This window comes from Paroedura picta, chromosome 6, assembly GCF_049243985.1.
Source record: "Paroedura picta isolate Pp20150507F chromosome 6, Ppicta_v3.0, whole genome shotgun sequence".
Taxonomy (NCBI): domain Eukaryota; kingdom Metazoa; phylum Chordata; class Lepidosauria; order Squamata; family Gekkonidae; genus Paroedura; species Paroedura picta.
The window spans coordinates 5,128,152-5,148,387 of NC_135374.1; the positions used below are offsets into that span (position 1 = coordinate 5,128,152).

At 54.5% G+C, this 20,236-nt stretch overlaps 1 protein-coding gene across 1 annotated transcript in view; it reads right to left on the minus strand.

Annotated features, from left to right (window-relative positions):
• LOC143839365 (retinal guanylyl cyclase 2-like) overlaps positions 1-20,236 on the minus strand; it is a 51,506-nt gene that overhangs the window by 21,136 nt on the left and 10,134 nt on the right. The window contains exons 2-8 of the mRNA XM_077341248.1: positions 15,632-16,446; positions 14,973-15,274; positions 13,926-14,283; positions 11,692-11,776; positions 5,549-5,645; positions 4,124-4,255; positions 2,828-2,908 (exon numbers count right to left, since the gene is read on the minus strand). Coding sequence (XP_077197363.1) covers positions 2,828-2,908; positions 4,124-4,255; positions 5,549-5,645; positions 11,692-11,776; positions 13,926-14,283; positions 14,973-15,274; positions 15,632-16,352 — 1,776 coding nt within the window. The 5' untranslated portion in view covers positions 16,353-16,446. The remainder of the gene's footprint in view (positions 1-2,827; positions 2,909-4,123; positions 4,256-5,548; positions 5,646-11,691; positions 11,777-13,925; positions 14,284-14,972; positions 15,275-15,631; positions 16,447-20,236) is intronic.

The following is a 20,236-nucleotide window of genomic DNA, read 5'->3' on the forward strand; positions in this document are numbered from 1 at the left end:
GAAGAGCCCTGCTGGGTCAGACCAGGGAGGGTCCCTCCAGTCCAGCCTCCCGTCTCACCCAGGGGCCAGCCAGTTCCTCTGCAGGGCCAGCCACAGGGCAGAGAGGCCGAGGCCTTCCCCTGAGAAGACCCTCGGAAGAGCCCTGCTGGGTCAGACCAGGGAGGGTCCCTCCAGTCCAGCCTCCCGTCTCACCCAGGGGCCAGCCAGTTCCTCTGCAGGGCCAGCCACAGGGCAGAGAGGCCGAGGCCTTCCCCTGAGAAGACCCTCGGAAGAGCCCTGCTGGTCAGACCAGGGAGGGTCCCTCCAGTCCAGCCTCCCATCTCACCCAGGGGCCAGCCAGTTCCTCTGCAGGGCCAGCCACAGGGCAGAGAGGCCGAGGCCTTCCCCTGAGAAGACCCTCGGAAGAGCCCTGCTGGTCAGACCAGGGAGGGTCCCTCCAGTCCAGCCTCCCGTCTCACCCAGGGGCCAGCCAGTTCCTCTGCAGGGCCAGCCACAGGGCAGAGAGGCCGAGGCCTTCCCCTGAGAAGACCCTCGGAAGAGCCCTGCTGGTCAGACCAGGGAGGGTCCCTCCAGTCCAGCCTCCCGTCTCACCCAGGGGCCAGCCAGTTCCTCTGCAGGGCCAGCCACAGGGCAGAGAGGCCGAGGCCTTCCCCTGAGAAGACCCTCGGAAGAGCCCTGCTGGTCAGACCAGGGAGGGTCCCTCCAGTCCAGCCTCCCGTCTCACCCAGGGGCCAGCCAGTTCCTCTGCAGGGCCAGCCACAGGGCAGAGAGGCCGAGGCCTTCCCCTGAGAAGACCCTCGGAAGAGCCCTGCTGGTCAGACCAGGGAGGGTCCCTCCAGTCCAGCCTCCCGTCTCACCCAGGGGCCAGCCAGTTCCTCTGCAGGGCCAGCCACAGGGCAGAGAGGCCGAGGCCTTCCCCTGAGAAGACCCTCGGAAGAGCCCTGCTGGTCAGACCAGGGAGGGTCCCTCCAGTCCAGCCTCCCGTCTCACCCAGGGGCCAGCCAGTTCCTCTGCAGGGCCAGCCACAGGGCAGAGAGGCCGAGGCCTTCCCCTGAGAAGACCCTCGGAAGAGCCCTGCTGGTCAGACCAGGGAGGGTTCCTCCAGTCCAGCCTCCCATCTCACCCAGGGGCCAGCCAGTTCCTCTGCAGGGCCAGCCACAGGGCAGAGAGGCCGAGGCCTTCCCCTGAGAAGACCCTCGGAAGAGCCCTGCTGGGTCAGACCAGGGAGGGTCCCTCCAGTCCAGCCTCCTGTCCCACCCAGGGGCCTCTGCAGGGCCAGCCACAGGGCAGGGAAGCCGAGGCCTTCCCCTGAGAAGACCCTCAGTTGAGCCCTGCTGGGTCAGGCCAGTGAGGGTCCCTCCAGTCCAGCCTCCCGTCTCACCCAGGGGCCAGCCAGTTCCTCTGCAGGGCCAGCCACAGGGCAGAGAGGCCGAGGCCTTCCCCTGAGAAGACCCTCAGAAGAGCCCTGCTGGGTCAGGCCAGGGAGGGTCAGTCCAGCCTCCCGTCTCACCCAGGGGCCAGCCAGTTCCTCTGCAGGGCCAGCCACAGGGCAGAGAGGCCGAGGCCTTCCCCTGAGAAGACCCTCGGAAGAGCCCTGCTGGGTCAGACCAGGGAGGGTCCCTCCAGTCCAGCCTCCTGTCCCACCCAGGGGCCTCTGCAGGGCCAGCCACAGGGCAGGGAAGCCGAGGCCTTCCCCTGAGAAGACCCTCAGTTGAGCCCTGCTGGGTCAGGCCAGTGAGGGTCCCTCCAGTCCAGCCTCCCGTCTCACCCAGGGGCCAGCCAGTTCCTCTGCAGGGCCAGCCACAGGGCAGAGAGGCCGAGGCCTTCCCCTGAGAAGACCCTCAGTTGAGCCCTGCTGGGTCAGGCCAGTGAGGGTCCCTCCAGTCCAGCCTCCCGTCTCAGCCAGGGGGCAGCCAGTTCCTCTGCAGGGCCAGCCACAGGGCAGGGAGGCCGAGGCCTTCCCCTGAGAAGACCCTCAGAAGAGCCCTGCTGGGTCAGGCCAGGGAGGGTCCCTCCAGTCCAGCCTCCCGTCTCACCCAGGGGCCGGCCAGTTCCTCTGCAGGGCCAGCCACAGGGCAGAGAGGCCGAGGCCTTCCCCTGAGAAGACCCTCAGAAGAGCCCTGCTGGGTCAGACCAGGGAGGGTCCCTCCAGTCCAGCCTCCTGTCTCACCCAGGGGCCGGCCAGTTCCTCTGCAGGGCCAGCCACAGGGCAGAGAGGCCGAGGCCTTCCCCTGAGAAGACCCTCAGAAGAGCCCTGCTGGGTCAGACCAGGGAGGGTTCCTCCAGTCCAGCCTCCCGTCTCACCCAGGGGCCAGCCAGTTCCTCTGCAGGGCCAGCCACAGGGCAGAGAGGCCGAGGCCTTCCCCTGAGAAGACCCTCAGAAGAGCCCTGCTGGGTCAGACCAGGGAGGGTCCCTCCAGTCCAGCCTCCTGTCTCACCCAGGGGCCGGCCAGTTCCTCTGCAGGGCCAGCCACGGGGCAGAGAGGCCGAGGCCTTCCCCTGAGAAGACCCTCAGAAGAGCCCCGCTGGGTCAGACCAATGATCCATCTAGTGCAGCATCCTGTCTCCTATAGTGGTCAACTAGGCAGGCCAAGGCCTTCCCCTGGTGTTGCCTCCTGGCTCTGGGATTCAGAGGTTTAGTGCCTCTGAATGTGGAGGTTCCCCTCCATCGCCATGGCCACTGTAAGATCTCTCTGCCATGACCCTATCTCATCCCCTTTGAAAATTGTTTTTTCCTGTAGCCATCACTCCATCCTCTTGGAGAATATTTCATATTTTCATCCTTCTGCAGCTAATAAGCTAAATTAAACGCATTAAGATTACCTACCTTGCATAACAAAGAGGAGGGGGCGAGTCGAAGGTCACCAGCTGTCCCACGCTCCAGTTTCTTCAGCCACACCCAGTCCCCCTGCCCGCCAAAAGCAGAAGGGAAACATTACGACAGGCTAAAATCTAATTATAGATTTTGCACCGGTTCAAAGCTTTCCCCCTAATTTCAAAATTCAGATTGCAAACAGCTGTGCTGGAAGGAGGGCAGTCGGTGAACATGGTGCAGCTTGGTGTAGTGGTTAGGCCTGTGGACTTCTAATCTGGTGAGCTGGTTTGATTCTGCGCTCCCCCACATGCAGCCAGCTGGGAGACCTTGGGCTAGTCACAGCACTGATAAAGCTGTTCTGACCGAGCAGTGATATCAGGGCTCTCTCAGCCTCTCCCACCTCACAGGGTGTCTGTTGTGGGGAGAGGAAAGGGAAGGCGAATGGAAGCTGCTTTGAGACTCCTCTGGGTAGAGAAAAGCAGCATATAAGAACCGACTCTTCTTCTTCTTCAGTAATCTCAGGGCTCTCTCAGCCTCCCCTCCCTCACAGGGTGTCTGCTGTGGGGAGAGGAAAGGGAAGGCGAATGGAAGCTGCTTTGAGACTCCTCTGGGTAGAGAAAAGTGGCATAGAAGAACCAACTCTTCTTCATCATCATCAAAATGTGAAATAGCTCCTATTGCAGTGGGCAATTCCACATGCCTGGCCACTGGGGGGCACTGCACCATGCTAAGTGTGCATTGATGTTAACCTCCTTGAATGGGAGGCCCCTCTTTGTCCTCACCTGGGATTAATGTATTTATTTATCGAATGGCAGAGTAAAGCACAGCCAGCATGGCTCACCTAGAGAGACCGTGCTGTCTAACCAGCTGTCTAATTGTTGTCATCAGTCATTATGTCCTTTGCGTGGACAAGCAGGGAGGACGTCTGCTCAAAGAAACAGGAAGTCTCCTGTTGCGCCAACTTGGACACTGGGGAGACCGTTCGAAAAACAGCCGGAAGTTCCCCATCCAACTATGCTAAATGCACATCTCCTCCAACGCCCCCTGCAGGACAATCCTTCAATTCTGCTCAATCGCGCACACTGCAGGTCTCGCGTTTTCCAACAAAACCATAGAGATATCGGTGGTGCCTAGATAGGCATGATGTCACTTCCGGGTTTCCACAGGAAGTGACATCATTCCATCAGCCGTTGTTGTTGTTTTTTTAACTAAACAAGAGATGGGAGTGAGTTTCACCACCCTCCCCAAAAGAACAGAGATATCTCCAAAGAGACACGATGGCCGTGTCCAGCCAGGGCTTTCTCCTACCTCGTACACCGCCACGTTGGAGGTTTCATAGGTCACGGCTGCACTATTCATGGATAAAGATCCAGCTGCCGATTTCAGGCTCCGGTCCTCTGAGTGGCTCTTCGTTTCACTGAGGGTCTCCAGGGTCAACCTCTGTGGGGGCAAATGAGACAGAATAGGGGGGAAATGGCCTGCAAAACAGCCATGTGCCAAAGTGCGCACGGAGTTCCCAGCTCTGGAACTGGGAGTACCTGGATGTTTTGGGCGTGGAGCCAGGTGTGGGTGGGATTTGGGGAGCGAAGGGACCTTGGTGGACTCTAGGGCAGCCCCATTCTCCAGTTAGCCCCATTCTCCAGGAGAACTGGTTTCTGTAGTCTGGAGACAGAGTTGCCAGCGTTGGGTTGGGGAACACCTAGAAACTTTGGGGGTGCAGCTGGGAGTCGATGGAATTTAAGGCAGGGAGGGGCTTGAGGTGTGCTGAGAGGTAAGAGAGATTCTCCCCCCTCGCTTTAAGAGAGAGGATGCTGGGAATTGTAGTCAGAGAGCTTTTCCCCTTGGTCCCTAGAACGTGGATGGAAGATCAGCCCAATTTCCTGGCTAGCAGCCAGGGCAGGGAAAACTCTCCCCGTCCCTCCCCTCTCCCTCCAAACCCCATTGTTAGACTTCCGCAGCAGCGGAAGGAACCCGCACTCTTTTCCACAAGACAAGACTGCACTGAATCACCATCTGTTTAGAGGAACTCAGCAACTGTGTCAAGTCTGTTGTTAAAGGTAAAGGTATCCCCTGTGCAAGCACCGGGTCATGTCTGACCCTTGGGGTGACGCCCTCCAGTGTTTTCATGGCAGACTCCATACGGGGTGGTTTGCCAGTGCCTTCCCCAGTCATTACCGTTTACCCCCCAGCAAGCTGGGTACTCATTTTACCGACCTCGGAAGGATGGAAGGCTGAGTCAACCTTGAGCCGGCTGCTGGGATTGAACTCCCAGCCTCATGGGCAAAGCTTTCAGACGGGTGCCTTACCACTCTGCGCCACAAGAGGCTCATATTAGTCTGTTGTTATGAGATGTCTAATACATGTGACTGGGAATTAGTTTAGTCTGCACTGGACACTGTCTGTGAATGAGCCACCCTGCCTGGGCTCAAGGGCAGAACAGCTAATGACAGGGAGTCCCTCCTCCCAAGCAGCCCTTTTCTCCAGGGGAACTTCTCTGTCACCAGGAGATGAGCCATAATTCCAGGGGATCCCCAGGCCCCACCTGGAGGTTGGCATCCCTCACTGCACAGTGTATTCCAAACAAGCCCACCCCATAAATTCCACCAGGGCTGTTATGATACTGGTTGATTTGTTTGCAACCCACTTCCAGGTTCGCTTTGAGGCCGAATGTGGATGCCACTGTTTTTTGGGGGGAGGGGGCTCACACCTGCCGCGAGCCTTTCCGTGACCTACCACGCGACTCAGCTTGGCGCTGACAAAGGTGAGGTCATCCAGGGTCAGCAGCAACTTCTTCGACCCCTTGACCACCTGGCGGTAGAAGGCGCTGTGCCTGCAAAAGAGACAAGAGTCCAAAGCAGCAACAGATAGCTTCACTTGGCTGAAAACATTTCTCAAATGCAAGCGTAATGCCCCTATATCTAAGGGAATTTCCACACTTAGAATCATAGAATCACAGAATCCTAGAGTTGGAAGGGACCTCCTGGGTCATCTAGTCCAACCCCCTGCACTATGCAGGACACCCACAACCCTGTCGCTCATCCACTGTCACCTGCTACCCCCTTGAGCCTTCCCAGAATCAGCCTCTCCGTCAGATGGCTCTCCAGCCTCTGCTTAAAAATCTCCAAAGATGGAAAACGCACCATCTCCCGAGGAAGCCTCTTCCACTGAGGAACCTCTCTAACTGTCAGGAACTTCTTCCGGGTGTTTAGACGGAATTTCTTTTGAATGAACTTCATCCCAATGGTTCTGGTCCGTCCCTCCGGGGGAAGAGAGAACAACTCTGCTCCATCCTCTACATGACACTCATATGGCTTGCAGCCCACATGCGTGCTCAGTTACTAGCAGAGCCTGTGCACCACCCCTTTTTCATTCTTGCAGTGCACAAGCCACTTTAAGCAAGAGTACCCCCCTAACCCTCACAGTGTGCAGCCCTCCTAACCATATAGCACAGTGGGGCTCCTGGAACTGCAGCATCTGTAGCTTCACGGACTATTAGGATGAACCACTTCTGGGTGGATCCACTCCAGCCCCGGAGAATTCATAATATCTTGAGAAGGGAGATTAAGGGAAGGAAAAATCTAGGTCAGAAGGTGACCCATCTCTGCCCTCCATCCTTCATGATTAATATCTGACCTTCAACAAACCAGTTGCTGGGTGGCCTGCAGATTGCTCAAACGGCTTCTCCACTTGAACAGAAGGCCAACATCTGTCTACGGCCGACAAAAGACACCTGTGGAAGCGGTGAGAGTCCGTCCCTCCCCCCGAAGACCATAGGGGGGCTTTCCCTGTCTTGGTGTAGTGGTTAAGAGTAGGGGCTTCTAATTTGGACAACCGGGTTTGATTCTCCGCTCCTCATGCAGCTTGCTGGGAGACCTTGGTCGAGTCACAGTCCTGATAATGCTGTCCCCCCCCAGAGAAGTTCTCTCAGAGCTCTCTCGGCCCCACCTCCCTCCCAGGATGTCTTTTGTGGGGAGAAGAAAGGGAAGGCGATCGTCAGCCTCTTTGAGATGTCTTCGGGTAGTGAAAAGCGGGGTATAAAAACCAGCTCTTCTTCTTCTTTTGCATGGATGGACGGCTGACCGAACAACCTCCCCTCTGATTGTCAGGCAGTTCAGGGGGCTTGTGCAGAGGCCAAGAGAACTTGTATTGATTCTGGAAGCGAGTCTCCATTCCGTCCTGACCGGACCACACTTGCTCTGGATTCCGACACCTTCTCCTGCCAAGGAACAGCTGAGGAAACAGGCTTGCTCCCACACTGCTGTTTTCATAAATTATCGCCGGGGTTGGATGGATGAACTGGGGGAATGTCGAGCAGGGGCGATTCCCGAAGGGTGAGCTGAAGCGCGTGAACGTGCAGTCATGGTGCGTGGTTTTTAAACTTCAAGTGACAAGATGACTTATAAAGACACCGTAGGATTTGCAAGGCCAGAGACGAGCAGAGATGGTTTGGTCATTGCCTGCCTCTATGTAGCCACCCCGGATTTCCTTTCTGGTCTCACATCCATGGACTAACCAGGCCGACCCTGCTTAGCTTCTGAAATCTGATGAGGTCAAGCTAGGCTGGGCGATTCAGGCTGGGGCAGAGGAACAAAGGTGGTTTTTCATTGTCTACCTCTGCGTAGCAACCAGAATAGAATAGAATCACAGAGTTGGAAGGGGCCTCCTGGGTCATCTAGTCCAACCCCCTGTACTGTACAGGACACTCACAACCCTCTCGCTCATCCACTGTCACCTGCCACCCCCTTCAGCCTTCACAGGATCAGCCTCTCCGTCAGATGGCTCTCCAGCCTCTGTTTAAAAATCTCCAAAGATGGAGCCCGAGGAAGCCTGTTCCACTGAGGAACCACTCTGACTGTCAGGAACGTCTTCCGGGTATTTAGACGGAATTTAGAATCATAGAATAACAGAGTTGGAAGGGATCTCATCGGTCATCTAGTCCAACCCCCTGCACTGTACAGGACACTCACAACCCTCTCACTCACCCACTGTCATCTACCACCCCCTTGAGCCTTCACAGAATCAGCCTCTCCGTCAGATGGCTCTCCAGCCTCTGTTTCGAAATCTCCAAAGATGGAGAACCCACCACCTCCCGAGGAAGCACACGGAAAAATGACACAGATGGGTCAGGTCTAGCATGGTTGGTTTTTATGGGGGTCCCTGCCCTGATAGGGTTAGGACAGCCCATTTCTAACCAACACTGAACTCTTCACGCCTGAACGAAGAAGAATCAGGTGACTGCAACCTGTAGCAGCAAATAGGCTGCAATTTAAAGGTCTGGGGCCCTTTTGGCTTTGCTGCAGAAGGTTCTGTCTAACTGCTCTGGAGGGAATACGTGCACATGAGGCTTTACAATTATCTTTTCGGAAAAGCGTTCCGTCAGCGATCGGCAATTGCCTGTCGCGGCCTGAATTGTCGGAGGGCCGCCAAACACCTGGGCTGGAATAATGACCTGCCTGTTTTGCACTTAGCCAGCAAAATATCCTTCCTGAGGTTTGCAGTCATTAACCGACTGAGACCTCCCGGTAGGACTCCCCAGGAGAGGGCCAGGCCGGAGGTGATTTTAGGCCAAGGGACCGGCAAAGCCCGGAGCGGATTTCCAGAGGTGATGGAATTGGAATGTGGAGGAGGCTGAACTGAAGCAGGAGATTCTTTGCACTAAAATAAGCGCCCCCCCTTTTTTTTTTGTATTAAGGACAGGAGAATTCGACATGCAAATTGGAATAATTAGCCAAATGTGATTAGCTTTTATTAAACCACGCTATCATATTATTGATTGACGGGATTATTGATGAGGAGGACAATCATAAGAACCTCAGAAGAGCCCTGCTGGATCAGACTAATAGGCTATCTGGTCCAGTACCCCGTCTCACCCAGGGGCCAGCCAGTTCCTCTGCAGGGCCAGCCACAGGGCAGGGAGGCCGAGGCCTCCCCCTGAGAAGACCCTCAGAAGAGCCCTGCTGGGTCAGACCAGGGAGGGTCCCTCTAGTCCAGCCTCCCGTCCCACACAGGGGCCAGCCAGTTCCTCTGCAGGGCCAGCCACAGGGCAGAGAGGCCGAGGCCTTCCCCTGAGAAGACCCTCAGAAGAGCCCTGCTGGGTCAGGCCAGGGAGGGTCCCTCCAGTCCAGCCTCCCGTCTCACCCAGGGGCCAGCCAGTTCCTCTGCAGGGCCAGCCACAGGGCAGAGAGGCCGAGGCCTTCCCCTGAGAAGACCCTCAGAAGAGCCCTGCTGGGTCAGGCCAGGGAGGGTCCCTCCAGTCCAGCCTCCCGTCTCACCCAGGGGCCAGCCAGTTCCTCTGCAGGGCCAGCCACAGGGCAGGGAGGCCGAGGCCTTCCCCTGAGAAGACCCTCAGAAGAGCCCTGCTGGGTCAGACCAGGGAGGGTCTCTCCAGTCCAGCCTCCCGTCTCACCCAGGGGCCAGCCAGTTCCTCTGCAGGGCCAGCCACAGGGCAGAGAGGCCGAGGCCTTCCCCTGAGAAGACCCTCAGAAGAGCCCTGCTGGGTCAGGCCAGGGAGGGTCCATCTAGTCCAGCCTCCCGTCTCACCCAGGGGCCAGCCAGTTCCTCTGCAGGGCCAGCCACAGGGCAGAGAGGCCGAGGCCTTCCCCTGAGAAGACCCTCAGAAGAGCCCTGCTGGGTCAGGCCAGGGAGGGTCCCTCCAGTCCAGCCTCCCGTCTCACCCAGGGGCCAGCCAGTTCCTCTGCAGGGCCAGCCACAGGGCAGGGAGGCCGAGGCCTTCCCCTGAGAAGACCCTCAGAAGAGCCCTGCTGGGTCAGGCCAGGGAGGGTCCCTCCAGTCCAGCCTCCCGTCTCACCCAGGGGCCAGCCAGTTCCTCTGCAGGGCCAGCCACAGGGCAGAGAGGCCGAGGCCTTCCCCTGAGAAGACCCTCAGAAGAGCCCTGCTGGGTCAGGCCAGGGAGGGTCCCTCCAGTCCAGCCTCCCGTCTCACCCAGGGGCCAGCCAGTTCCTCTGCAGGGCCAGCCACAGGGCAGGGAGGCCGAGGCCTTCCCCTGAGAAGACCCTCAGAAGAGCCCTGCTGGGTCAGACCAGGGAGGGTCCCTCCAGTCCAGCCTCCCGTCTCACCCAGGGGCCAGCCAGTTCCTCTGCAGGGCCAGCCACAGGGCAGAGAGGCCGAGGCCTTCCCCTGAGAAGACCCTCAGAAGAGCCCTGCTGGGTCAGGCCAGGGAGGGTCCCTCCAGTCCAGCCTCCCGTCTCACACAGGGGCCAGCCAGTTCCTCTGCAGGGCCAGCCACAGGGCAGGGAGGCCGAGGCCTTCCCCTGAGAAGACCCTCAGAAGAGCCCTGCTGGGTCAGACCAGGGAGGGTCTCTCCAGTCCAGCCTCCCGTCTCACCCAGGGGCCAGCCAGTTCCCCTGCAGGGCCAGCCACAGGGCAGAGAGGCCGAGGCCTTCCCTTGAGAAGACCCTCAGAAGAGCCCTGCTGGGTCAGACCAGGGAGGGTCTCTCCAGTCCAGCCTCCCGTCTCACCCAGGGGCCAGCCAGTTCCCCTGCAGGGCCAGCCACAGGGCAGAGAGGCCGAGGCCTTCCCCTGAGAAGACCCTCAGAAGAGCCCTGCTGGGTCAGACCAGGGAGGGTTCCTCGAGTCCAGCCTCCCGTCTCACCCAGGGGCCAGCCAGTTCCTCTGCAGGGCCAGCCACAGGGCAGAGAGGCCGAGGCCTTCCCCTGAGAAGACCCTCAGAAGAGCCCTGCTGGGTCAGGCCAGGGAGGGTCCCTCCAGTCCAGCCTCCCGTCTCACCCAGGGGCCAGCCAGTTCCTCTGCAGGGCCAGCCACAGGGCAGGGAGGCCGAGGCCTTCCCCTGAGAAGACCCTCAGAAGAGCCCTGCTGGGTCAGACCAGGGAGGGTCCCTCCAGTCCAGCCTCCCGTCTCACCCAGGGGCCAGCCAGTATCTCTGCAGGGCCAGCCACAGGGCAGAGAGGCCGAGGCCTTCCCCTGAGAAGACCCTCAGAAGAGCCCTGCCGGGTCAGGCCAGGGAGGCCGAGGCCTTCCCCTGATGATGCATATGACAATAGCAGGCATGACTGGAATTGCAGCCGATCATGAAACTCAATACAATGTTCCCTCCTGGGCTGAATCAAGACTTTGGTTTCCTGTCTCATCACCAATGCTGATTTCTTCCCATCAACTTTCCCTCTGCATATCACATCTAATCCAATTACACTTGTAATTCACTTCCTATTGTCTTTGCCTGCAAAGGCAGCATCTCAAATCACACAAATTTTCAATATATAGGACAGACAGACTCGCATTCTATCTGTATCTGAGGAAGTGAGCAGTGAATCACAAAAACTCCTCCCCTGCCACAAATCTGGTTGGTCTTGGCCTCTGGCTGCCCACCTTGATCTATTTCCACAGAAGGCACCACATTTAGCTGCACACAATGGAAATCCCTCAACTTTGTGATAGAAGGACAGATGGACTCCCATTCTCGCTGTATCTGACGAAGCAAGCAGAGACTCACTCAAGACCTCCTCCTCTGCCCCAAACTTCATTAGTCTTGAAGATACCACTGGATTCTGGCTCTCTTCTGACTGACATCCCCATCCCTCTTGATTTAAGTGGCGGACCCAGAAACCCAGTGGAAAAGGGGGGTATTTTGGAGTTTTGGAGTTAGGAAGGATGAGCTTGACATGACAAAACAAAACAGAAAATGGGGTAAAGACAAAGATACACACAGCTTTGTTTCTCCCGGGAAATAACCACGCAGGAAAGATGTTTGACAGGGGTCACTGTGGGTGGCCAGGTAGTTGTGAATGTCCTGCACCTGCAGGGGGTTGGGCTAGATGACCCTGGAGGTCCCTTCCAACTCCAGGTTTCTAGGATTCGATTCTATGGGAGAATTCAGCCGAGGGAAGCGAAGTTCTGACCTGATGAGATAAACAAGGCAGATTCCAACCAGGAGCAGGAAGAGGGGTGGCAGCAGGACGATGGCCACAATGGGTGGATCCGTGCCTAAAGAAAAGGGGGGGGGAGAGAAGAAAAGTTTGATACCGACTGCTCTTTCGAAAAGCTGCAATTTCGGAATGCCTGTTTCCAAGCGGCTAGGAGCTGAAATGAAATACACCGTGGATCAGAAAGAGGACAAAAGGCCCACAATCAAATTTGAGATGCCAATAGTCAGTGTCTCTTGCAGGGTTGCCACCTCCGGGGGGTGAAATACCTGGAGACTTTGGGAGGGTGAATGGCCTCTGTTAACCTCATTGGGGTACGATGCTACAGAGTCAAACTTGTCTCTGAAGTCTGGAGAGAAGTTAATTCTGGGGGGTCCCCAGGTCCCACCTGGAGGCTGGCATCCCGGGATGCATGCTGGATCAGCCGTCTTATCCGGGATTAAATCCTTTATGCTTGCTGTTTTCCAGTGTGACTGAGCTGGCATTTCACAGCAGGATTTAACAGCCTGGTGGGTTGTTGCTATGGCTACCAGCATGGAGATGGAGAGCCTGAAATGGCCCTTCCTCTCCCCACAACGCACCCTGTGAGGCAGGTGGGGCTGAGGGAGCTCTGAGAGAACTGTGACTGGTCCAAGGTCACCCAGCAGGCCTCATGTGTCTCAGATCGGCTTACAATCACCTTCCTCTCCTTACAGCAAATACCCTGGGAGGGAGGTGGGGCACAGAGAGCTCCGAGAGAACTGTGACTGGTCCAATGTCACCCAGCAAGCCTTCTGGATCTCAAAGTGGCATACAATCACCTTCCCTTCCTCTCCCCACAACAGAGGCCCTGAGAGGTAGGTGAGGCCTCATGTGTCTCAAAGCGGCTTACAGTCACCTTCCCTTCCTCTCATTACAACACACACCCTGTGAGGGAGGCGGGGCTGAGAGCTCTGAGAGAACTGTGACGAGCTCAGCTGGCTACATGTGTAGGAGTGGGGAATCAAACATGGTCTCCAGAGTAGTAGAAGAAGAAGGAATTTGATGTTGGATCAGGAGTCTCAAAGCGGCTTCCAGTCGCCTTCCCTTTCCTCTCCCCACAACAGGGACCCTGTGAGGGAGGTGGGGTTGAGAGAGCTCAGAGGGAACTGTGCCTAGCCCAGAGTCACCCAGCTGGCTGCATGTATAGGACTGGGGGATCAAACCGGCTCTCCAGATCAGAGGCCGCTGTTTTTAACCACTGCACCGAGCTGAATGTGGGCATTTTAGCACCTTAGGATGGATAATTAAATTACAGGCTGCATTTTGTGCATTAGTGCCAATTGCTTAGCAAATAAATCAACACCTGTCACTCATAACCCCAGAGAGACCGGGGAAAGCTTGGTGAAAGCACCACTGGACAGCCTCTCACTTCAGGGTTCCATTTGCCACCTTCCTCTTAAGAGTCCAGCTCAAAGGAGATTAAGCAATGGTTTCTCCTTACTGCAATAAGCTCCCAGCATTCCCCGGGTGCATTGCTAATTGGAAGCACTCAGAGTCGCATGCAAAAGAGTTTGGCAAACAGATGCTTAACCCTTTACGTTGGGCTGAGATGAAAGGCCTCAATACGCCATGGTTGCCCAGGGAGGGGGGGGGAAGAAGTATCCTGTTGTGTTAATAGAAGCATCGGGGGGGCTGTGATTGAAGACCCTCAGAAGAGCCCTGTTGGGTCAGACCAATAGTCCATGTAGTCCAGCATCCCCTCTCACACAGGGGCCAACCAGTTCCTGGGTGAGATGCATTAGATGGACCACCAGTCTGGTCCAGCAATGCTCTTCTGAAGGTTTTAGTTGGCTGTCTTAGGAATTTCTAGACTTCTCCATCCACCTCCCCGCAGCCTGCCTTCTTTCAGAGGACCAGAGACCCAGCAGACTCCACTGGAACTGCGAAGTCGGAAATGATGTTCAAAGTCAGGTGATGGGAAAGACCTCAGCCTTAGACCCTGGGCCTTCGCTCAATGATAGGGTCTCTGTGGGGCTTGCAGAAGGTCCCCGGTTCAATCCCCGGCATCTTGAGCTGAAAGTACCAGGCAGGAGGTGATGTGACCTGCTTGATAGAGAGCTTATGCCAGCCTGAGCAGGCAATATTGACCTCAGTGGACCAGCATTTTGCTTCAGTACAAGGAAGCTCCTGCTGTCCCACCTTGCAGGGTGAGCGGTCTGAAACACTACCCAACAGCCCCACGCCGTTACCTCGAATGCACAGAACATCTGGATCGAACCAACAGCTGGAGTCTTCAGGGGGTGGGCCTCCTCCAGGGAAGTGGATAGCTCTTCCCAGGGGCTGGACCGAGCCAGAGGAGGTCCCCAGCAAGTAGGTAGGGGATAAGCGGCTCCCTCTGCCGTCTGTGTCCAGGATCACGTAATTGGCCACCACCTTCCCCCGGCTGTCCACCTGGATCCTGTGGCTGAATCCTGCAAAGTTGAGGTTCCTCGTATGTTCTGCCAGCGTCATCCCTGAGAGCTCAGATGTCCCGGGCTGATGTGCGTTGTCTAAAGCTTTTGCGACCAGGTAAACGGCGTCGTAGATGGTCCCAAAGAGAGGAGACACCTGGAAAAAGAAATGTAACCTTAAGAACCGATGGATGTAAGAACATAAGAGAAGCCACGTTGGACCAGGGTGGTGGACCACCCAATCTAACAATCTGTGTCACACACCAGACCACACCCAGGTGCTATCAGGAGGTCTACCAGGAAGGCCAGAACACCAGAAGCCCTCCCACTGTGTCCCTCCCCCAAGCACCAAGGAGACAGAGCATCCCTGCCCCAGACAAGAGGCCCACTGGACCACCAGGAATTACTAGCCCTACCACCGGAAACCGAGGGAAGAACTGTCTTTCAAGAATCTGCCCTCCCCTTTAGAATTTTAGACTAATTTGGGGTAAATTGAATTACAAATGTTTTCTGTTATTATACATGTAGTGGTTAATAGTGTGCTTCAACCACTCCTCCACATGTAGCCAGCTGGGTGACCTTGGGCTAGTCACAGTCCTGTTAGAGCAGGTTGTGCAGAGCAGTTCTCTCAGAGCTCTCTCAGCCCCGCCTACCTCACAGGGGGCCTGCTGTGGGGAGAGGAAGGGGAGGCGATTGGAAGCCACTTAGAGACTCCTTTGAGTCATGAAAAGCAGGGTATAAAAAAAACAACTTATTATTATTATATTTTATCATGTTATCCTGTGTTGTTACTGCCCCGAACAGGTAAAGATTTATCATTTTATGGTATCGTTAGCCTGCTCTGACCTGCTCTGCTTCCAGGTCTGTCGATATTTCGCCTCTTTCCTTTGCTGCCCCGAAGGCTTCGTAAAATGTCTCGTCTCCGGATTCCAAGGTGACGGTCAAGACGGCGTCATAAGCTTCCCGGAACACGGGGTCCTTGTCAAGGAGGAAGTAGGAATGATTTCGGTAGGGAAGGCTGTAGAGCAGGGTATCGTACGGCAGAAAAATGTACCTCCCGTCAGCCAGGCCCATCTCCCAGGCTTGGGCGAGCAGCTTGGCCTGGTCCTCCCCTCCAAGCAGAGCCGATGGCATGCACAGAATTATAACTGCAAGGAAGAAATCGAGAGTTATTTTTTTGGACAAAAAAACCCCTTTTCTTCTGTGGAGTGGAGAAAAGGAAGGGGGAAGTGGATGGACAGAAAGTTCACAAATAATTTTGTGGGCTTAGCTGTCGTCTAGAGCAGGGGTAGTCAACCTGTGGTCCTCCAGATGTTCGTGGACTACAATTCCCATGAGCCCCTGCCAGCGTTCGCTGGCAGGGGCTCATGGGAATTGTAGTCCACGGACATCTGGAGGACCACAGGTTGACTACCTCTGCTCTAGAGTAGGAGTCCTCAACCGCTGCCCACACTTAGCATTCTGAGCTCTGACAAGCTCAGCCTAGGCTGGGTCACCCTACTCACCTTTAACGTCCCCGGCCGCCTGGACTCTCGCCCAAGCCCCTTCGGCTCGGGAACCTCTCTCGTCCGCTGTCGTGACAAGCTGCACCAGCAGCCCCCGGCTCCTCAAGGCGTCGGCCAGTCTGTGAGCCGTGTCCAGCCAGAAGTCTCCTCGGGAGGAGACGATGGCCACACGCGCCCAGTTGAAATATTTCAGCACGGCCACGAGGACGCCGGCGGACGAGGGCAGCGTCCCGACGAGCGCGGGGCGGCAGTCCGGATGGTCCGCTTCGTCGGCCAAGCACGTCCACGAGAAGATAACTTTGCCCCAGGCCTTACCGAGCAAGGCGGCTGTCTCGCAGTAGCCGGGGTTCAGAGGTCCGACGAAAGCCGAGGAGAGTTTCCCGTAGGCCGTGAACCCGGCTAGAGCATGGCAGGTCTGGCAGTCCTCTTCGAGCAGGATCCAGTCCAACGTGGGGGCACCGTGGAGCAAGGGGTCCCTCTTTATCCGCTGCAGAGCTAACTCGGTGGCTGCTTGGGGAAAGGCCTTGGAGAAGAACGGGTCGCAATTCCACGGCCCGAGCAGGCCGATTTTGAAGGCGGCGACGTCTGTTGGGAAAGGGGGTGCCAGCACCCCGAGGGCGACGCCCCACAATCCCACAAATGTCCTGGAAGGTCCTGTAAACTGGATCTTCTTAGTGATCTCCTGACAGATGCAGCTGAAACACAACAGAATTACAGCCATGGTTCCATCGCAGGAGAAGGACGAGGTCCCCGTTTCACGGAAATGTCAGCTTGCAAGAGGATTGGCCCGTGATCCAAAGATGTGAATGCCTGACCTGGACAAACAGAGGGTGTGAACCAAAGCAAAAAATGAAATACAAGCAGGAAAAAAGAAAAAGAAAAGCAAGGTTTTTAATATATATATATATATATATATATATATATATATATATATATATATATATATATATATATATATATATATCCCGCTTTTCACTGTTCAAAAGTGTCCTTAAGTGGCTTAAAAACACCTTTCCCTTCCGCTCCCCACAACAGACAATCTTGTGAGGTTGGTGGGGCTGAGAGAGCTCTGAGAGAACTGCTAAGAGAGCTCTAAGAGAACTGGGAGTAGCCTAAGGTCACGAAGGAGTGGAGAATCCAACTCAGTTCTCTAGATTAGAGGCTGCCGCTCTTAACCACGACACCAAGCTAGCTAGTGACCACTATACCAAAACGGCTTTCTTTGGCCCACTCACCCAGATGGCAATTTGAGTGTGGGTCCATTGCATAAAAAGCATAAAGAAAAAGAAGAGTTGGCTTTTATACCCCACTTTTCATTGCCCGAAGAAGTCTCATCTTCCCTTCCTCTCCCCACAACAGACACCCTGTGAGGTAGGTGAGGCTGAGAGAGCCTTGATAGGACAGTTCTGTTAGAACAGCTTGGACTAGGGACTGCGACTAGCCCAAGGTCACTCACCTGGCTGCATGTGAGGGAGGAGCGGGGATTCAAACCCAGCTCACCCCAGGTTAGAAGCTGCCCCTCTTCACCACTACACCACAAACTAGGGACACCATCAATGACGAAGGACTCAAAAATTTTGGAAAATAAAATAAAAATTCTGCTAAAAAAAATAAAAGATTCATAGTTTTAGGTGGAGGGACACAGTAGAAATGCAAGGTTTTAAGACCAGTCGTGCTTTAAAGGCATCCAAGATTTCTAGGGTATAATCTTCCCAGAGACAGTCATAATGTATTGTTTCCCACCAAAGGAAATTATGGCTTATGTACAATATACAGATATTTATCAATATCTGATAAAACAATAAAACAGCACAAACAAAAGAATGGCAAGAGATTAGATCCCGGTTAATGCTAAGTCCGAAAAGGTGAAAAATATTAACTCCATAGAATCCTAGAGTTGGAAGGGCCGATAGAGGCCATCTAGTCCAACCCCCTGCTCCACGCAGGATCAGCCCTAAGCATCCTAAAGCATCCAAGAAAAGTGTGTATCCAACCTTTGCTTGAAGACGGCCAGTGAGGGGGAGCTCACCACCTCCTTAGGCAGCCTATTCCACTGCTGAACTACTCTGACTGTGAATTTTTTCCCCCTGATATCTAGCCTATATCGTTGTAGTAGTTTAAACCCATTACTGCGTGTCCTCTCCTCTGCAGCCAACGGGAACAGCCTCCTGCCCTCCTCCAAATGACACCCTTTCAAATACTTAAAGAGGGCTATCATGTCCCCTCTAAACCTCCAATTTTCCTTGCAACCAGTGCAAATAATGACACATTATAACTAGTCAAAGGATTACGGTCCAATAACAGAAAGACCCATTTATCTGTGCCGGTGTGACAGTTTTGCACCAATAGACTTGGGAATTAAGCTCTTGCCCCTAAATATTGAGGACAATCTAAGATATACTGAGAAAGGTCTTCGAAAGCGAACTCTCCACAAATACAGAAGCAAAGGTCTAAAGCAGGGGTAGTCAAACTGTGGCCCTCCAGATGTCCATGGACTACAATTCCCAGGAGCCCCTGCCAGCATTTGCTGGCAGGGGGCTCTTGGGAATTGTAGTCCATGGACATCTGGAGGGCCGCAGTTTGACTACCCCTGGTCTAAAGGTACACAAGAATCATGCCCAGAAAATGAGGCCAGGGGCAGGGCATTAAAACACTAGCATGGATTTTAAGCCTCACAGCTCTCTCGTTGCTTTTAAAGGTGCTGCAGGACTCTTGGACTTCACAGGCCGTTTCACTAACTCTGGCACCAAATCGACTTTCTCCATTTTTACTTTAAAAATTTTCAATATAAGCGGGGGTGGGAGTCAAACTCTGTCTCTTTCCTACACGGCTGCGTGAAATCCACTTACCTGAGTTCCCCTCAGCCAGATTTCCACCGCTGCAAAATTCTCCGCCGTCTTACAGACTCGGGAAAAAAAAAACCCGAGTAGATCCTGAGAAATGCCTCCACTGATTTATACAGCTTGAAACTGCAGGAGGGAATTATTTCTGAAGTAAATAATATCGAACTGGCAGATGTAGCATCTGGGTCACACCAAGGTATGAGTGCTCAGCACCAAGGACAGCTCCCCCGTGGGAATCCTAATTAGAGCTGCTTTAACAAGAGCTGTGCATATTCTTGAATGGAGGAAATGGAGGGTTTTCTTTTTTCCCATTCCTTCTTGAGGGCCCACATGGTGTTGTGTTATCCAGAGAACGGGGTTTTGATTCCCCGCTCCTCCATATGCAGCCAGCTGGGTGACCATGGGCCAGTCGCAGTTCTCTTAGAGCAGTTTTCACAGAGCAGTTCTTTCAGAGCTCTCTCAGCCCGACCTACCTCACAGGGTGTCTGTTGTGGGGAGAGGAAAGGAAAGCGGTTCGTAAGCTGCTTCGGATCGTCTTTGGGTAATGAAAATCTGGGTATAAAAAGGCAGCTTGTCTTCTTTTTCTTCTTTGTCATTCAGAGTTGTCCTCTTTTGGAATATTGTTTCTTAGCTATATGTCCCAGTGCAGCTTCTAAAATTTCTCTGTTTGAACTCTCTGTTCCAAATTCACCTCTGCGCCGCGTTGAAACAGCAAGCTTCTCCTCGTTCGATATCCCCAATGTCGTTCAGGGCTGTCAAATTGCAGAGATGGCATCTTTGAACACTGAACTTGGGTTAAGAGGATTTAATATTCCCCGTGTCGCTTCGCGTGGCAATCCAGCACGGCATTAGGAAGGCAGATGGCTGTGGGGCGCAGGGGCAGGTGATATGAATTCATGCTCAGTCAAAAGTGAGCACGTCTTTCCATCTTTTTATGTCAAAAAATTTATTTAGGACAACATTGCAGAAATGGCTTTCCCCTGTCCTTTAAGAAATTTAAGCATAAAATAGGAGGTTGAACATCCGAAGAGTCTCAAAGAGGCTTACATTCACCTTCCCTTTCCTCTCCCCACAACAGACACCCTGTGAGGTGGGTGAGGCTGAGAGAGCCCTGAGATTACTGGAGAAGAAGAAGAAGAGTTGGCTCTTATAGGCCACTTTTCTCTACCCAAAGGAGTCTCAAAGCGGCTTCCAATCCCCTTCCCCTTCCTCTCTCCACAAAAAACACTTGGTGAGGTAGTTGGGGCTGAGAGACCAGCTCTATCAGGGCTGCGACTGACCCAAGGTCACCCAGCTGGCTGCATGTGGAGGAGGAGCGGGGAATCAAACCCGGCTCACCAGATTAGAAGATGCCACTCTTAGAAGAAGAAGAAGAAGAAGAAGAAGAAGAAGAAGAAGAAGAAGAAGAAGAAGAAGAAGAAGAAGAAGAAGAAGAGTTGGGATATATACAAATCAATTGGTTAAACATTTTCATGATATGACCATATATGATCAAGTTGACCTTCCCCCTCCCAAAACGCTTCCCAGCCATATTCTGCACAATCGTGCCACTTCTGGGGCATCTCAAAACCTGAAGAATGTTTCAGGGGGTTCTCAACGGTAAAAAGTCTGAGAAAGGCTGCCTAAGACCTTACCTGCCTGACAGCCAGAGCAAACACTGTGACCCTCTAAGAAACATTTGGATCGTTCGCAGACAATAGAAGAATCGCCTTCTCGAACCCTGGTATGCCGTGGTCCATCTGGGGTAATCAATATTATCAGA